Source organism: Lissotriton helveticus, chromosome 1_1, assembly GCF_964261635.1.
Source record: "Lissotriton helveticus chromosome 1_1, aLisHel1.1, whole genome shotgun sequence".
Classification (NCBI taxonomy): domain Eukaryota; kingdom Metazoa; phylum Chordata; class Amphibia; order Caudata; family Salamandridae; genus Lissotriton; species Lissotriton helveticus.
Genome location: NC_136057.1, coordinates 660,555,919 through 660,575,832, shown reverse-complemented (window position 1 = coordinate 660,575,832; position 19,914 = coordinate 660,555,919). Strand labels below are relative to the sequence as shown.

The following is a 19,914-nucleotide window of genomic DNA, read 5'->3' as shown; positions in this document are numbered from 1 at the left end:
TGATAACCAATCGTGGCAACTAAGGAGGAGTCTGAACAAACATTGGGATATTCTCCGTTTGGATGACGACCTCAAAGAGGTACTTAATGAAAAACCATCCATCACCTTCAAAAAAGCAAAATCACTTAAAGACAACTTGAGCAATGCCTTAATCAAGGAACCGTGCAAATCTGATAGCATCACGGGATTTTTCCCTTGTACTAAATGCAAGGCCTGTAAAAATAGCCACAAGTGTAAAACTGTAAAACTATGTAAAGACCAAGCAGATCACAAAATCAACAAAAGGGTAGGTTGTAACACTGAATTTGCAGTGTATGCATTACAGTGTCCTTGTGACAAATTTTATATTGGCATGACCACCAAGAAAGCCAGACTAAGGGCATTGGAACATTTGAGGGCCATCAAAAATGCTAATCCGCAATATCCTGTAGCCAGGCATTTTTTAGCTGAACACCAACAGAACCCCAATCTTTTGAAATTTTACGTAATTGACTGTGTAGAACAGAAAGAACGGGGGGGTAATAGGCTATTGGAACTCCGCAAATTGGAATCCCGTTACATCATCAGATACAACACAATGCAGCCCGAGGGACACAACATGGGGGAAGAACTTTCAGTTCATTTGTAAATGTAATGTAATGGTTAATTAACTGCCTAATTTTCTAAAATATTTCCATTCTGTATATATTTTAATGTTTTTACACTCACAGCAACTTCATTGACATAGTTAAATATTGTGTACTCTGTTTTTTATTTTTTCAGATGGAGAGAAAATCTACAGTTGAATTATAATAACCCACTTGGGTTCAACAACACTAAAATCGAACTTTTTGCTGAAACAGCTAATTCATTTGGATATGTAACCACCACTATTGGTTAAATAATTACAGGACATGTAAACTGTTTAGTTATGCTTTTTGACAACTGATGTATTGTTTGCCCACTAGGGCGTAATATCACTAAAATGTCACATTAGCTGTGCAAAATGAAGGCTGTCAGCCTTATTTTTGTTTTGAAAGTGACAACTGGGAAGACAGATATCATTCTCTGAAAAGCAACATTGCTAAAATGATTTGAATTGCAGTCGCTACAGAGTAACTCTTCTATGTCTGTGTAATCACGTGCACCTAATGTTTTGAAATCTGTCACTTTAAATAGAATGGCCGCTTTAACAAATGTACCCGTGAGCAAGAAGCTTAACGCTTCGAAACGCGTAGGGTTTGTTTATCCGTGTGCCAATAAATACAGCACTGAACGATATTTGGGCTCCGGTTCTGGTCTTTCGAATTTAATATTGACCATCTGCACCAGGAGTGTGAGAAATTTTGAGGGGACGGCGACCCCGCCGGGAGCCCGCTGCTAAAGCGGCTTGAGCACGCCAAGAACTGTGTGATTGATATATATATATATATATATATATATATATATATAAAACTCTAAGAGAAACCTGCAGGAGTGGTTTGTGCTAAGATGTAGATAAAATAGCATCTTTCTGATTCTTAACCAGGCGCATTAACTGTGCATAAAGAACTGACCCAAGTATTGTGGAAAAGAGGTATTATGTACACTTTTAGAAATCACCTAAGATTTTATTTCATTCTGGAAAATGCTATTGGAAAGTTTGTGCACAAGACTGGAATGGAAGTGATGTGTTGAATCATGATGCACATCTCTCACTCTTCTCTGTTTACCCTGGTGGCAGATTAATGTTTGATGATTCATTTTGTACACACCATATGAAGGAAGTCTGAATTAAGTAATATTTTGTTTTCCGCCCACTAAAACTGTCATATCGATGTGACACTATGACATGTCATGCAAAGGTTTGGTTAGTATCCAACTTAAATAGTGTTCAGCTCAAAAAGCTTTTTTGTGGTTTGATTCCCAAGTAAGCCTATTACCGATGGCTAGGCATCACCCACATTTTGTAAAACTACACTGAACTAAATTGAATATATGTTATTTTCTCCGAACTAAATGGAAAATGTTTGATTAATATCAAACAAAGGCTTATAACATTTAAATCAAAGTAGAAATTGAAATTAAAACAACAAAGGATGACACTACGTGACAAGTTACTTGTTTTTTTCAAAAGGAAGACAGTCTCGCGCTTTTCGGAGTGCAGCAATTAAAATAATAGACATAGCAAAATAAGCTTAACGTAAGTGAGGCATTATTGGACTGAAAAACAAAGCGGAAAATATTTATAAAGAAATGTTTTGCAATTATTCTTTCAATATAAGATTATCATAAATTCCCAACCTCAAAAGTACTCTGAGCCAATATGGCCAAAAGTGAGTATGGGATATTTTTTTACATTTACAAACTTAACTCTGTTCCTGAATTTTGTAGCAGTGGTTTGAAACATAATTATTTTTATGGGTAAAATAGTGCCTTATTAAGGGAATGTATAAATTACCTGTGAGAAAAGAGCAAGCATCATACGCCCATTACCAGTTGCCTGGAGCAGTAAACCAACAGGGGAACACCGCTCAGGACAGTAACATATTGCTGGCGCCTGTTGTGACGTGATCTGCCTGGGAGCGAGGCCGTCGGAATTGCCTGGGGCGCGGTGCTCAGCGTGAGTATCCGGGACTGGAAACTACTGGGAGTCCCGAGATGTAGCCCATTCCTGAGCCTATCGCCGCCCACCCCCCCTCAGCGCGGGACCTGCCAGGTTTATTTTACTTGTCTATTGTACCGTCCGCGGGCGGAGCCGGAGTGATACCTGAGGCGCAGATCTCGACTTGAGTGTCCGGATCTGCGAGTTGCTAGGTATCCTGAATTGGTGATTTACTTCCGCGCTTCTTGCTGCAGCCCCCCCCCCCCTGTGCTGGGTTTGCCAGGGTGACTTTCTTTGGCCACTCATTCATTTATCCCTATACATGTGGGCTGAAACCTCGTCACAGAAAAACTAAGCTACTTCGCAAACTCTCCGGTGCCCGACCCCAAAATGGCACCCACCGATGACTATAACCCCCCCTCACCTCGTTAATCAAGAGGTCTACTTTCAGAACCTCCATTTTGTTGTTTCTCCTTTGTATTTTGGTTGCTTCCTTATTCCTCACTGTGTAATTGACATTGAGATAGGACTTTTCCCCGACCATGCTGAGGATTTGACATAGAGATAGGACCTACTTCTCTAATCTGGCACCCATCTTTGAATTGTGACCCTCAGTGTACTTCCCCAATCATTACGAAAGGAGTGCTCCTTTCGAAACTTTCGCTATATATTGCATATGACTCTTGCATTCACATTGTATTCCTCTTTTGATCATTTTGTACACTCTGTCCTTTATATCTTTCTGATTAACTCTCTATTCCTCATTTTTCTCCTTAATCTCAGTTTTATCTACCTGACGATTGCTGCTAGAATTGTTACTTGCACCTCATGTCATTTACATGTCCTTTACTTTATCCAAGTTACTATTCATGCAATAGGAGTGCTCCTTTTAAACCTTAACTATCGATTGTGTATGACTTTTGTAATCATACTGCACTCCCCCTGTTGATTATTTTACACACTATTTCGTTTATCTCAATCTGACTAGCTCGTTATTCCTCATATCATCAAGTTTACCTCAACTCTATTTGATTAATCCAGATTACTGCTGCTTTAATGGTTATTTGCACCTCAGGACATTTAGCTCACCATGACCTTAGCCATGATGTTATTCTGAACTTCGTATTTTTGTACACTCTGTCCTTTACATTTTTCTGTTTAACTCTCTATTCCTCATTTTTCTCCTTAATCTCAGTTTTATCTACCTGACGATTGCTGCTAGAATTGTTATTTGCACCTCATGTCATTTACATGTCGATTATGTACGACTTTTGTAATCATACTGCATTCCCCCTGTTGATTATTTTACACACTACTTCGTTTATCTCAATCTGACTAGCTCGTTATTCCTCATATCATCATGTTTATCTCAACTCTATTTGATTAATCCAGATTACTGATGCTTTCTGCTCCTACTTCCTACACCTAAACTTTTAATCATGCCCCCGCGCACCCCCCCTGCTGTCTCACCCTCACCTATTTCTAAATCCGGCCTGTTCTCTTGGTCGATCCTCTACCCTTCTCATCTCTCCAAACACGGTAAAAAATCCCTCAAGCACAAACTTCTCTGTCTTCACCCTGAAACCCTATTTGCAGACCATCATAATACCCTAAACTCCTCCATCATCACCAACTACATCTTCTACACTAAACACACTTCTAAATGGAAAAGCCTTTTTCTCCGCCACCTTCCTATCACTAATTCCCGCAATATCCCATATGGTTTAATACTCTCCACGTCTCCCTCTCCCTCCTTTCCGGGTGATATCGATATCTCTATCTTTAATTCTGGAAAAATTCTTATCCAAGCCTCTGATAACCACCTACTCATCTTTGAGCTCCACTTCAACTCCCTATCACAATCCCTCTCACAATCTGTTCCGGCCCCCCCATCTCCCCTCCCCACCCCACCTTCAACACCTTCCTCTCCCATCTTCACTCCCACCCCACTCTCTCCTCCCCTTGATACGCCATCCCCCTCACCCACACCCTACCCCATCGACCCCTCCCAACAACTCCTGACCTCCCGCGCCCCTTTCTATACCTCAATTAATGACACCACTCCTCCCCTCATGCCTCAATCCCCTCCCTCCTTCACACTCTCCCCCGCCCCCAAACATGTCGACCTCCCTCAACCACCACCTACCTACTACGGCAATCCTGTCCCCATATCCCTTAACATCTCCCAATCCCCAAATACCGCACAATACCCAACTTTCTCCTTATCTTCGAATGCCTCCCAGCCCTCCAATGTTCTTGTCATCCCTTCCTCTCCCATAACTCTACCCCCCCTCCATACCCTTGAACTCCCCTAAATCGCCATTACCTCCTGATTTCCCCACACCCTCTCAGGCCTATTCCCTACACACTAATCGCCATTTCATGACCATACACTCTCCGCCTGTCGATCCCTCCCCGATTATTCCACCCTCTACCTCCGCTCTCTCCACCACCTCTACCACACCCCCAGCGTCGACTACCGACCCCTTCTCACCCCCCTTCGCTAGCAATGATTTCTCCTCTACCCTACCCCCTCCCTCCGACTCACCCCTTGTTCCCCCATGCTTAACTATATCCCCTAATACCCCCATGCCTGACGATCTCCTCTCAACCATTCCCCCCATATCCTCTAGACCATCCAACCCCGCACCTACCCCTCCAGTCTCACCTAACTACCCTCTTTCATCCCCCCTTTTCTAATATTTCGCTCTCCCTTAATGCCCTCCCTCCAACATACTCCCACTCTCCCTCACCCTTTGATCCGCCTCATTTCCTATCCCCCCAAAGCCCCCCCTCACCTCTCTACCTCCTCCCCCAGCGACGCCCTCCATGCTCCCTCCTCTGTCCCCTCCTTCTTCCCACGTGTCTCCTTACTCACCATCCCTTACTGACTCTCCACCTCCCCCACCTATTGGTCCTCCAAAAGCTGGTCATCCTTTGCCTACCTCTGACATACCCATCTCCTCTATCAACAACCATAGCAAATTGAATTCCCCACGCACACCTACTTCTAATATATCCCTTACCTCTATTAATACTCGACCACCTCACTACATTCCCCTCCCCCTCCTGGCTTTCCCCCCCTTCCGCCCCATGCTTCCCCCCACCTCAATAACCTGTACCCCACCAATCCCTTTTCTTTATCCGATACACGTTACGCCTCAATTCCATCCCAATCACTCCTTAAAGTTGAACTTTTACTTTCGTCCCTCGTATCAGAACTCTCCGCACTCAGAACTGATATCTCTCTCCTCCTTAAAACTCACCCGTCTACTTCCGACCACACCTCTATGACATCAGAGTGCACCGTCCCGCTGCAAGCTGACACTCTCCTCATACCACCCCCTAGCAAATCCCCTTTTATATCGACCATCACCGACCCCCCTCTCCTCCCCTGTAAACTCACTACCCGAATTAAGCTGAACGATTACCCCTTTAGCACTCCACCCAGCAACTGTAACTCTTTCTCTCCTCCACATCCTGTTACTAGCTACTTAATCATGGGAACTAACTCTCTTTACTCCCCTGACTCCCCCTCTCCATCCCCGCCTACCATCTCCTGCCCATCCACAATACCTGTTCTTGTTAACTCGAACAGACTCCCCCCTCAAACGACATCTCCCAGACGCCCCCAACTACTTAGATATCTCCCCCCCTGTACTCCCACCCCTCCTCCTATCCCCTCTCCCCTTCGCTGCATGTTGATAAACTGCAGATCCGCCTCCCGCCATGCAACTGAGATTTCTGAAACCATTCTCAGTGAAAACATTGACATCGCTTTCCTTACTGAAACCTGGCTCACAACCCACTCCACCCCTATCCTCGACCTGCTTATCCCTCCTGGCTTCTCTATTATCAGGAAGGACAGAATCAAACAACTAGGTGGAGGCCTTGCCCTCATCTTTAAGGACAATCTCGACATTTCACCCGTCCTACCCCAAGAGCCTTTGTCTTTTGAATACCTCTGCGCCGACCTCTCTTTCCCTGGCTTCCCCACCACCCGGCTACACACCATCTACCACCCCCCAGGAAATTGCCTCCCCTTCACAGAAGAGATGACTGATCTTATTATCCAAGCCTCAATCTCTCACCCCAAAAATGTCTTCCTGGGTGACTACAACATCCACTGGAATAAGAAAGATGACCCTGCGGTCTCCCTTTTTAATGAAACCCTTGACATCACTGACCTGACCCAACTCTGCCTTGCCCCCACTCACATCAAAGGCGCCACCCATGATGCTATCCTGACGAACAAGGATTCGGCCTCTCTCTCGAACATAACACCTGTTGATTGGTCGGATCATCACCTCATCCTCTTCACCCTTAACAGCCCCTCCACTCATCCCGCCCCTATCAACACTTTCCCCAGTAAACCCACTCGTAACCTTCACCTCATCCCACCTGAAAAACTGGAATCCGCTATTAAAACTTGCTTACTCCTCCCCCCCTCTCTTGGCACCAATGATCTCACCGATCACTATAACAAATCCATCCTTGATGCCCTTGACTTAATTGCCCCCATTAAGTTAAAAAAACAAAAAAACATCCCTCCAAAATCCTGGTTCAACGTTGAACTCAATAACGAAAGACGGACCCTCAGACAATCCGAACGCTCTTGGAGGAATCATCCCTCTTCTGAAAACCTGGCCCTACTGAGATCCAACAGAGCTCATTACAAAAAACATATCTTTAACGAAAAAGCCACCTTCATCCGGTCTCAACTTGACCAGGCCAGAAACCGTCCCCGGGAACTGTTTAACATTATTAAAAAACAAACTTCCTCTGACCCTCCAAAACTTGCTGCCTCTGTCAAAAGATGTGAAGATATTGCCAGTTTCTTTTCAAACAAAGTCAACTCCATTGAACAATCCTTCTCTTCCCCTCCTCTCTCGCTCCAACCTCCCTCCATCCAACCCACCTTACCAAACTGGCCAAACTTACCTCCCTCCCCCTCCCTCTCTCCTCTCACCTATCAACCTCCCCCCATCAAAATCTCATTCCCCAACTCTCCCAAATCACCTACCTCCTCCTCCCTCATTCACCCCGACTCCACCCTACCCCTCCCTTCTATCACCCCGCCTGACTCTTCCTCCACATTTTCCATCCCTAAAAATAACGCTTCATGGAATGTATTTATTCCTACCTCGGAAACCACGATCATCAACATAATTGCCAAACTCAAGCCATCCTCACATTCTAACGACCCCCTCCCCTCCCACTTAGTCCAACAACTCAAATACATAATTGCCCCAATTTGGACCACTATCATCAACTCCTCACTTTCTTCTGGCTACGTTCCAGCCTCCCTACAGCTAGGTCAAATCTCCCCTATTCTAAAAAACCCTACTGCCGATACTAATGATCTTAACAATCTACGCCCTATCTCCAACCTTCCCTTCCTATCTAAAGCCCTTGAAAAATGTGTTCTGTCACAGCTTGACAACCATATCTCCTCCTTCAACCTTCTTGACACCTTCCAATCGGGGTTTAGAAAAGGATGCAGCACAGAAACAGCCATGCTCAATATTACTGATGACATTCATCGCTCTCTTGACAAGGGCGAATCCTCCCTACTAATCCTCCTGGATCTCTCAGCGGCATTTGATACCGTACACCATCCCACGCTGCTGAACACCCTAAAAGTTCGCTTCGGTCTTAAAGGCACAGTTCTCCAATGGTTCACTTCCTTCCTCCAGAACTGATACCAACAAATTAAACTCAGTCATTGCCTTTCCAAACCCCAACCTGTCGCTCTGGGAGTCCCTCAAGGCTCTATTCTCTCTCCTACCCTTTTCAACCTCTTTATGGAACCCCTCACTCTCATTCTCAAACAAGCCAAAATCAGTTACCACCTATATGCCGATGACACCCAATTATACTACAAGATCAAAACCCACAATGACATCCTTCACCTCAATGACACTCTGCTAAAAGTCCAAGCTTGGTTCCACCTTAATCATCTTAAACTGAATCCTAAAAAAACCGAAATTATCCTCTTCTCTCCGAAACTTAACTCCATACCCATTCAACTCTGGACTAAAGACATTACTGCCCTTAACTGCTCCCTCTCCACCTCTAATTCGGTAAAATCCCTGGGTATCAGTATTGACCAGAACCTTACCCTCATCCCCCACATCAAAAATACCGTAAGAAGTGCTCTCTCCACCCTACACCACCTCAAAAAAGTTAAACCTTTCATTCCAGCTGATGATTTCAAAATTGTCGTACAATCTCTTGTCCTATCCAAGATCGACTATGGAAACGCCACTCTGGCAGGCACCCCCAAGGTCCACCTGGCACCAATTAAATCTGTCCTCAACATAGCCGCCAGACTCATTTCTGACTGTCGAAAATTCGACCACATCTCCCCTGTCCTCAAAAACCTGAACTGGCTCCCAATCGAAGGTCGCTCCACCTACAAGATTGCTTGCATCACCCATAAAGCGCTTCACCAAGACACCCCATCTTACCTGTCAAGTAAACTACAAAAAGCAGGGAGCTCTAGATCGCTGAGAAGTTCTAACTCCCTAGCCCTTATCCCTCCCAAACTTAAATGCAAAAAGACCCAATCTCGTTCATTCTCTGGTAATGCCCCCACTATCTGGAATGCACTACCCAAAGACCTTCGATGCAACCCCTCCTATCCTCTCTTCAAAAAGAGACTCAAAGCTCTTCTCCTCAATAAATACTGGGGTTCATAATTCTCACTGACCTTGAACTTCCGCATCTCCCATCTCTCTCTCTCTCTGTCACCCTACATTCTCCCCCTCTCATTTCACCCTCCCCCTTCCTCACCCTCTCCCTGAGCGTTATCCTCAACTCCCCCTGCACCACCTCTAATCTGCTCTAATGACCATTTCTCTCACTGTATCTTGTCCATTCTAACTATATATTTTAATTAATATGTACCTGCTATGTTCATGTGCCATCACTATGTAAAGCGCTCTGATACTCTCGGGTCCAGCAGCGCTATATAAAACTTTTTAAATAAATAAATAAATAAATATTGCCTTGTGTTTGCTGGACCCTTAAATACCAGGTATCCAGATAGGACTATAATTCACTAGATGCAAATCTGCACCTTGTAGAATCGCTGGGAGAGAGGGGTAGAGGCACCTTCATGAGCATGGTCCCTCCAGCATGACTAAGGGAGAAGACAAAGCTTCCTCAAATGAAGACACAGACTCTCCTCTAGGATTCCCTCCTCGCCGCCCTGTCCAACTCTCCAATACCCACTGGCTCCTGACAGATAGTTGCCATCGTCTCCTGGTAGGTGGTAAATAAAATAAATGCATGAGTAATTAGTGAGCTGATAGGATATTCCCCATGCCAGGGAGGATAACTTGTGATCCCCATTAAATACTATTTTGTAGGAAGTTAAAAAGTCCCCACTATTTTAAAGATGCATTTTGCGATGACAGCAAGTGCTTCCCTGAGGATACAGCACAAAAAGCAAAAATAAACAGGAGTAGGCATATAGACTGAGCTCATCGCTGCAGAATATTTCTTTCTGCCAAGTGGGAGTGATAATTATATTGACCTTTATTTGAGTATTAAACTATTTTTAATTTCAATGTCTAAAATGTAAACCTTTGATATTCCCACTATTATGGATGGTTGAGTGGAGTTCGAGCACATCTACAGCGCCATCACCTCTCATCTGGATGACAAAAAGTGCTCAACATTTTTTATTGGGGAAAACAATGTTGTTCTGGGGTAGTGTATGTTTAGGCAAACTGCACATCAGTATACTGCACAGCTCCTTGAGTTCCAGTAGGATTTCTTTAGCACAATGTTTTTTTTTTTTCAAGCAGATGTATTTCTTCCATGCTCGTGGTGTGAAGGAATACCTTTTTCGAATAATGCGTCATTAGGGTAATACAATGTACCATTGGTGTATGCCAAAAGTATTCTTTCAGGATATCACATCCAATGTTTGGTGCTACAAATATACAAATATAGTGTACCAATATACCTGCTCCCAAAACTTTGAGAAAGTAAGTGCTTTTAGGTAAGTATAATTTACCTATATATATGCAAACAGAAGTATAATTGCTTCAACCCGCATTCAGGATGAGAGAGTCATTAACACACTTTGTTAATTCCTTGGCCACAAGGAGGCGAAGCGAATTTAGATGACGGACACAACTAGCCCTGTTGTATTTTCTTTGAGTTGGTTTTTTGTTTAATGTCTGGATAAAACAAGAGAAGATTCTGAAACAATCTTTATCGGCACCCGTATGATATAGAGTACACTTCTCTTGTATTGCCATAAATTACAAGCGCCATTGCCCTATGAATTTTGTTTTATCTACCTCTATCTATTACTAAGGGATACAATCATAATTGATATTGTTTTGCTGAGAGAAGTGTATGTATATAACTTAAATAACTATCAGACCAATTTTTATGATAGCATTTTTGCACTCTGAGCAATTTTATGATATGGTACAGATGATCACGCAGCAACCTGGCCATGTAAGAATTGCTCTGGTTTTACACATTTTGCATCTTGGGATTGTCCTAATAATCTAATTTAGGAACCGTGCATAGATGTTTTTTTTTACATTGCTTGCACTGCGCTGGTAAATAATGGTTGAGTTCTGTGTTGAATGCTATTGACTTGTGGGAGTACCTGTATATTCAGTGGCCCTTAACAATTAAAAGAAAACAGAAGTTTCCTTTTAATCATGAAGCCTGTAGCAAACAAGTTTCATGAATTTTAAAGTGTTTAACATATTTATGTTTGAAGGATGTGGATTGATGCTATATGTTTGTATTGTGTCATAAGGATGTTTCATAACTTTGATGGTCAAGACACCAAATAAAGTAATCTTGAACTGAATCCTAAAGAGAGATATTTGAATTTGGGATGCACATAAGCTTCCTCCAGAGTATGGCTGCACACTCCCTCTTTCAGGTCGTAGCATTAACACACTAAACTTTTATTTGAGAAAGCTACCATAATAAACCTTTGACTTTAGAGAGATTCAATTGCATATATTCCATCTTTTAACTCTTTTAGGCAAATCTGATGAGTATGACCTATAGGAGTTTATACAAGCTTTCCATTTTCCACTGTCCGTTTGATAATAAAACTTTTCATATCAGAGGTGGGAGGTTGCTTTTAGGTACAATTTCATTAACATCCGGTGGTGGGAGGGGTAAGATATTTGTGGCTTTTGAAGAAATAAATGCATAACTGGGGTTGCGAGGAAGTGCTTAAGAAAGAATCTCATTGCATGAGAGACATGCATGGCAGAAGCAGATGAGGGTCCACTTTCATATAAGTAAACAAAATGTAAAACAAGCATTGGCAAAGCCAATATGTTTCGCCTCTACAAAATCTATTTCTTTTGTGATTTTTTTTTAGATATTTTAGACAGCCATGCGTGCTGCTTTGCTGATCAAAGCTCGCCATATCATAGCGCTTTTGTAAAAACTTTAAGCTATGTCGCGCAACATGTCTTAAAAAGAGGCAAAACCTATTGGCTTTACCATTGCTTGTTTAAGTAACTTTTGATCCTTTCGAATGTTAAACCATTTGTAGGTCGAGCCTAGTGGCAGCGCGCATGCGCTGCTCCCTCTGCAAGTCATGCTGTATTAGGGAATACACTAGAAGCCCCGCCCACTTTCCATCCACATTTGTATTGGCTTCGTGTCACTGTCCTTCTTAAATACTGGCTTCTGATTGGTAAATAGGCTTGTTGGTCCTTCATTGGTAGCGCCTTGTCTCCATTTGTTAACCCCCATAAGGACTGGACCTTTAACTCTTCATGTTACAGTCTGCTTTAATTTGGCTGAGAGCACTATTTTGTTTATTTTATTTGCAGTGCGGTCTGCTTTCACTAGCGGCTGTGCTTCTTTGCTTAATTAATTTGCATGCAGTGTGGTCCGCTTTCAGTTTAGCGGCCTTGCTTGTTTATTTTTTTATTAATTTGCAGTGCGGTCTGCTTTCACTTTAGTGGCCATGCTTGTTTATATAATTAATTTGCAACACGGTCCACTTTCACTTTAGCGGCAGCGCTTCCTCTTGTAATTAATTGCAGCCCCCCACATGTGCGCTTGTGCCTCCCTCTGCCCCCAAATTAAGTTCACTCTGTGTTCTGAACAGCAACACAGCACAAGCTCCGCCTTGGCAGCTTCCACGGCCCGACCCCCGCAGCCTCAGAAAGTTCAGATGAGAGTCACAGGCAGGGCTTGAGGCAAGCACCTCATGCAATACTTGGTTCTGTTGTGGTGTAAGGCAAGCACTTAAACTAGCATTTGCAATGCAACAGATCTCACATTTACGTGAGTTTGACCTATTGACATTGTAAATGACAATGCCTTTTATTTTTGTTTTCGTTTTCAAAACATAAATAAAAGACGTTATTTACAATGCTAATAGCTTAAACTCACATAAATGAGTGACCTATTGCATTGCAAATGTTTGTTTAAAATCTGAAAATGATGTCAAAGTTGGCACATTATTTGGCAAGACACAATTATATGGAAAAACGGGGAGGGAGTAGAATTGCATCATGTCTGCATGTTCTCTGGGAGAGACACAAGGTCAGAGCTGGGAGCCAGTTGGGAGGGTGAGGGAGGTACATCTGGGGAGTGAGGCGCAGTGGTCATGCCACCTAGCTGCTGCTGCCCAGATAAGATCCATCTTTGGCTCATCTTGCACTGAAACATGTTTAGTGTGATGAGCAATCCGGACTGAATTAAGAGAATGAAGTTCACCTCCAGACACCGTCTACGCAGCATGGAGAGAACCTTCAGGAAAAGGATTGGCACATGGCATGGTAGGAACTTTGAAATGGGCAGAAATGCGCATTCTTAGAGGAGACGATGATGTGAGACCAGACACAGCCTGACCATGAAAGCGGTGAGTCTAGGAGAGAAGGTGAGATGGTAAGGGATGAGAAGAGAGGGTGAGCTGAGAGTAGAGAGTAGAAGGGATATGCCATAGGGGGATGGGAAGAGAGATGAGAGGTGCAGGCAGCCAATGGAAGGAAGGAGCGAGAGGGGCAGTGAACAGGAACATCAGGGGACACTGTATGGGGGAATTGTGAAGAAGAATAAAAAATGAGTGAAATTGAAGAGAGGGAATAGAGCGCAAAGGATTAGATGGGGGCTGGGAGGAGACATGAAGGACAGAGAGATCAAAGGAAGGGAAGGAAGAAAATGGCATTGAAAAGGGTGGGGGATGAACCAGAGATAAAAAGGGGTAGAAGAATGGAGTGGAGGCACTGGGGGGATGAGGAAGGGAGGGAGTGAATGAAGAGGGGGAAAGGCAAGGGGAATGGAGGGTAAATAGAACATTAAGTAATGGAAGAGTTATAAGGGAGAGAGAGGAGAAGCAATAGAGGTGATGAGAGATGGATATATAAAAATAAATGCTTTCTTGCAAACTGTCTTCATGGAATCGCCATATTCCCAACATTCAAACTGTGATAAAATTGCATCTCCTACACAATTTTAATGCCACCATGAGAAATGAGAACACCGTAGGACAGCAGATTCTTTTACTACCATAGAAACATATTCAAATAAAGCTTAAATGTAGGAAGTATGTAAGTACATTCTTCAGCTTCATTTTATTACTCTAATGTAATGCGAAAATAATTCAGTGCAATTAATTCACTAAAGCGACCTAACAGCAGTGTGCTTCTGGAACTGCTCTTATGCTATGTGTCTCCTGTTAGTTGAGTGTTCACTTTTATGAATCTTCGTTAAAAGTGCTCATTGCAAACTAAATCACTATGAGGCGGTCACAGACAGCAAAGGCTCAGGGAAACAGCATGATCTGCCCAGTATCACATAATTTGGTGCCGACAGAAAGGCAAGATTTCCGACCCAGGCACCTGTTGCTGAAGTCACCAAGCCGCTGTGCTGAGAGTGCACACTTAAAACAAGGGAGTGGGTGTGATTATGACACACAAGGCATCGTGAATGTGCACGGTAGAAAAACGGGTGATATACAAGTGCGATCCGAGATTGGATCCGTTTCAAGATAAGGTGGTGAATTGAGCTGTACTAGGAAGTCTAGTGATTTTAGTAATAGAAAAGAGACTATGTTCACGCAAAGCTGAGACTGCCAAGGGTAAAGGTACTAGTCTTCAAGGCTGGCAGTGTTAGTACGAGAATGTCACAGCCACTGATAAATAGTACAAATGATGCAGATGACGAGAAGCCGAAGTCGGCTTAAACAAACAGCATAATGACATCAGTAATGTGCGTACTAGGCAGTGTTTTATTCATAGCGCTTCAATTACCATGGGATGATATTAAATGAGAACGCTGGGATGCAGACGCATGCTTTTAAAGAGGGGTAGGAGCACTGAGCGATGCTGGGGATTATATCTAATATCTTCAATTAGACGGCTGGGTATACAAGTCATGTCAGATGAAGTTAAGCTGATGTCGGTTTAACAACATGCTGGCCTTAGTAAAGGGCAGTGTGAAATGCATTGTTGAGGTATAGTATGCGACAATGTTAAGATCTATAATGGGTAAAAAATAGGTAATGAAACCGCAGTATAAGCGCATGCCTTAAATAAAGGGCAAGGAGCACTGTACAATATTGAAGCTGATATCAAGGGATTGAATTGCATGACTGGGTGTACAGGACATCGGCATGCCATGTGTCTTAAAAAAATCACCACGCACAAAAAAATTAACCCTCAAGTGACTAGCGGTCATTATAATAAGAAGGTGCATATGTAATCAAAATAATATCAGATTTGCCAGCATGATAACCAAAGGCACTGAGTTCTCAGGGAACATGTAGACAACGAATAATCATTATGCTGCCTTTTTGTAACAGAAAAGTATGCAGTCACATGATGTGATCTGAGCCCAAATAACTAGAATGTATTGACCGAGTTATGTGGCGATATTAATGATTGCGGTCATTAGTGAGGCACGCAATTAAGTGACCGGGATGAACCAAGGCAAACACCAGAAAGAAATAGTATCAGTAAGTACTTTGGTTTGAAACTAATACAGTCTGTAGAGTAAAAGGGTTCCTACAATAACCAAAAAGTATGTGAAAATCGTGAAATTATGGCAGATAAATGAAAGGAAAGGTTGAAGTGCGCACACTGTCTGCAGCGAATAGCATTTCGGTGAGGAGATGCCTGGAGTGTCCCACACACACCAATTGCTGTTCTCAGTGGTAGACGTCAAGGCGCTGTCATAATAAAAGAAAATGAGGCTGCTCATCAACATGAGTTTCATGGAGGAAAGAGGGAAGTTTTGCCCCAAGAGCCAGGTAGCAGGAAGTACTTTAGAGGACAGGCTGCATGGGCTGTCTCTAAAGTGCAGTGTGGAGTAAGCCGGCACACCTACCGACAAAAGCTTCACTTAACTTAATTAACCTGGTAGCCTTCACGATTAGCCAACTCCCTGTTTTCAACAACCTGGTGATCGACTGACAAGAGCGAACAAACCTAGATCCAGTCATCGTCGGACCCAAAAATGTAGGAACACATCCCCAAATGAGATTCATATGTGTTGCAACACTGGCAGCATCCCCAGAAGTCAGGAGAGAGAGAACAAGCAGTTACAATGCCATAGGTCTTGCAGTTAGGCGAGTTTAAGCTATTGGCATTGTAAATGATAATGCCTTTTATTTATGTTTTTATAATGAAAACAAAAATAAAAGGCGTTGTCATTTACAATGTCAATAGCTCAAAGTCACGTAAATGCGAGACCTATTGCATTGCAAATGCTTGTTATTGGACTTGTGCCCTGGTCTTGGGTGAGGGTGTATCCAAAGGAGTACAATCTGTCATTCTCTAGCAATGCGTCTGGTAAAAAATATGAGTTTGGGAAGGCAAGCTGGTTTGGACATAGTTTTATGAAGCAGAAAAAAAACGTATCACAAAATAGGCAACACGAAGAACATATAAACTGCTCAGAGAATACGTTTAAATGGGGCCTGGAAAGAACGGGATACCATGTGCAGGACACAGAGTAGGAGGCAGAGCTTCTCCAGGGTGGGTGAACAGCAGCTAGTGAGGGGGGCTGATACACAAAATGACCACGGACCGAAGCCGCAAAACGACAGTTGCTGTGGACCAGGAAGGAGCACTGAGTCACGGCTCTGCGGACTTACACAGCCACTGGCTGCCGGAATCGACACAAGAGAAACGCGGCTGAAGGCCCGCGAGTACAGACGGCTGCAGAACCTGGCCAAAAAGCACACTCACCTGGTAAAGAAAGACGCAGGCCTACAGAACTCGAGAAAGGACATAGAAATCGAGGGCAGCAGCTTTTGACTCACACACAGCATACCCCAGACTCAGCAGCGTAGAACACAGCCTCCGGCAAGCCCTGAATCCAAGGGGTTGCCCCATTTCACCGACTTATGACACAAATGACGCGCAGATGTAGTTGTCAGTATGAGTGCGTTGTGCTCAAATGACGTGAGCCGTACAAATGCACATCGCCTGTCCTCCGGGTGGGTACACATTTCCTGTCCGCTCAAACTATGCTAGCTGTACATATGCACATCGTCTGTCCTCCGGGCGCGTGCACATCTCATGTCCCCCTTCGGCAGAAAATCGACAACAACAGACTTCGCCAAATGAGCAGCGCTTGCGCTGTGTCGCTAGGCGAGACGTAAAAAAACAAACATACTTCATATGCCCAGCCACGAGGAGATTAGTAAAGGGCAGAGGACAAAGAAGCACAATACTAGAAATGGAGGAAAATTAAGTGGCAAGCACACATACCGATGAAAAGTAAGGGCACAATGTAAGCCCCTTAAGACGTATATTAAATACAATATATTTCACAAGCACAAGGCCAGAGCTGTGCAAGCGAAACCTAAAAAAGGGTGACATTAGAATGGAGAAAGCCATTACTTATATGCCTATTTCTGTTTCTAAAAAGATCCTCAAAATGCTGGTATGTGTATGGCACTACCTGATTATGTGCGGCATAGCCTTGAGTATGTCAGATTCCCTTGCATGCTAAAGCTTGATTTGTCCACCCACTATTACGGTATAATTTTACTTTCATTATTGAAGTGAGAGAAGGTCCGGGACCTAGACCTGCTGAAAACAGCGCTCCTCAGGACTCCCACTCATGCAGATGTGAAGATACATTTTCCTAGATGGACTGTAAGGGCCTGCCCTCAGCTTTGAGATTGTTTTCTTGTCTGCCCCTAAATTAGATAGAGGGTTTAAATGTGCATCCCATTGTGAATAAATAATACATCAATGTCTGAACCCACAACACCCCTCACCATTCCTTCATGGACAACTCTACACATGGTCAGTTTGCCTGTTTGCATCATAACTGTGTATGTGGACTATAATTTGCATATGCACAATTTGGGAACTAGCCATGCACAAAGTCAGTTTTTTTACTAAGACACACTCAGCATGGCATATCACAGCATGGCATATCGTTATATATATATATATATATATATATATATATAAATATTATGTCACGGGACGCTTTGGACGCTGAGGAAGGCAGTTAAGCTGCCGAAATGCATTCGCAATTATACCAAATAAACAAGCGTCTCCTACCTGTTCCTCCTGGGAATCTGTCTCTTTTTTTCGGGAGAGAGGTTTGTGCATATATATATATATATATATAATATAGACCAGTCATTGACCTTAATGAAGTATGTATTTACTATTCTAATTCAATGCTTGCCTTGATACTCGTGTAGGATGTACAGCAGACCAAAGCAAATATAACTGTGCTCTTCGTTTTTTGATGCACTCACTCAAGAGAATCTCAAAACTCCCCGTAGCACCTTGGTCCTCAAACAGGTGGTGTTTAACTGGTTTTGTCAACACTGTGAGGACTGTCTCAGTCCTTACAGTGTAGATTAAACATGTCCCCACACACAAACACACACATTGTTTCTTACAATGTTTTGCTACAAAGTATGTAAAAAGCAACATTGCAGATGAAAATTGAATAGACAAATGAATTGCAAGGTGTTAGCCTTTGCTAACATTCTCTATCAGAGACTAGCTTACACGATCATTATTTGCTAAACATTACCCAAATGGTAAATTATTTTTCTCTTTTTTATTCAGCAGGAAAACATTTTTAAATTACAAGATTCACATTTTGAGAATGGTAGAGGGAAGAGTCCGTATGATCCCAAGCTGCTCACTGCTTCTCTTCTAGTAGGTAAGTCACATATCATGACCAATAGTAATAAATGGCAGCAATCTAACATTATCTCACACCCATATTTTCTTTGTGGTAAATATGGCAACTATTACAGCTCCTTTAACCTTGGAGGACTCTTTGCAATGAGATGGTAAAATAAGTTCAGATTCAATTGTTACTAAGTGATGTTGTAATGGAGGAAGCCTCGGAGTCAATGTGATCCATTAAAATAAATATTGTTGTCTGTCTCATGTGAGACATCAGCATTCCACAATACTTCTATTCGTTTGGCAAGCAGAAAATGTACAGTGACTTGAAATAGATATAGTTTCCTTGATATAAGGAGGTCAGATGGTATAGATGAAAGAAGAGATAGTTTGAAGTAAGTTTGTGATTACCTCCTCGTTAGTCTTCCTCTCCACATGACTTACAAAGAGAGCTTCAGCTCCACACCAGAACCCTCCAAAGCAAAAAGTCAGCCTCCCATGCCTCCCATCACTTCCCATTACCACCTGACCTCTATAAGAGGCGGGCCGGCCCAACCCAGCAGCCTGTTTTTTTAGTTCTGCGCAAGTCTCTTCAGATGCGTCAGGTAAGTGGTGCCTGATGTAGCAGGTACATGGGTCTTGGATTGGAGGTCCTGCTCTAGCGGACCCTAGGGTCTTGGACTTTCCAACCCCCCCTTTCCCCTGGTCCCATGTTGAGCCAGTTGGTCTCTGCTCTAGCGGGCCGGGGATTTCCAGGGGGGGTGTTCAGTGGGGGCGACGCTGCCTTCCCTCCTCTGTTTTGTGCCTTGTCGCTGCCGCCTGCTGTTTTCCCGCAGGTTGCGAAACTGTGGCGATCGAGTTTATTTTTTCCCTTCGCTGGTGTTTTACGGCGTGTCCCGGTTTGGGTAGTAGGAGACTGCGTTCGCGTTTTCCCCTGCAAGAACACGGGCTCAGAAGGACAGGGGTGGTGGCATGGACATGCTGCTAGGCACTGCGCTATTGTCTAAGACGGCTTTTTTGTATCTCGCGCCTCCCGCTTTTCTCTTTTCAGTGCAGGCGGGCGGCGAGTCAGAGTAGCGACAACCACCCTGGTATCCTAGTGGCATTTAGCTAACGCTGATGTAAGTCCCATCCAGGCCTGCGGACAAGACGTTTCCGAGCCGCCGCCCGCCCCTGAGTCCCGAGGGTCAGGCGGGTGGTGCACTGTGACCTGCTCACGCTGGGGTAAAG

General features: G+C 43.6%; 1 protein-coding gene across 2 annotated transcripts in view; it reads left to right on the top strand.

The window, feature by feature from the left end:
* The window catches only part of SEMA3A (semaphorin 3A), a 633,443-nt gene that overhangs the window by 399,151 nt on the left and 214,378 nt on the right, over nucleotides 1-19,914 (top strand). Inside the window, exon 5 of one of the 2 annotated variants that reach the window (XM_078674184.1) lies at nucleotides 18,619-18,715. In XM_078674184.1, the coding sequence (XP_078530310.1) occupies nucleotides 18,619-18,715 (97 nt within the window). The remainder of the gene's footprint in view (nucleotides 1-18,618; nucleotides 18,716-19,914) is intronic. The other variant, XM_078674185.1, reaches the window with a different exon arrangement.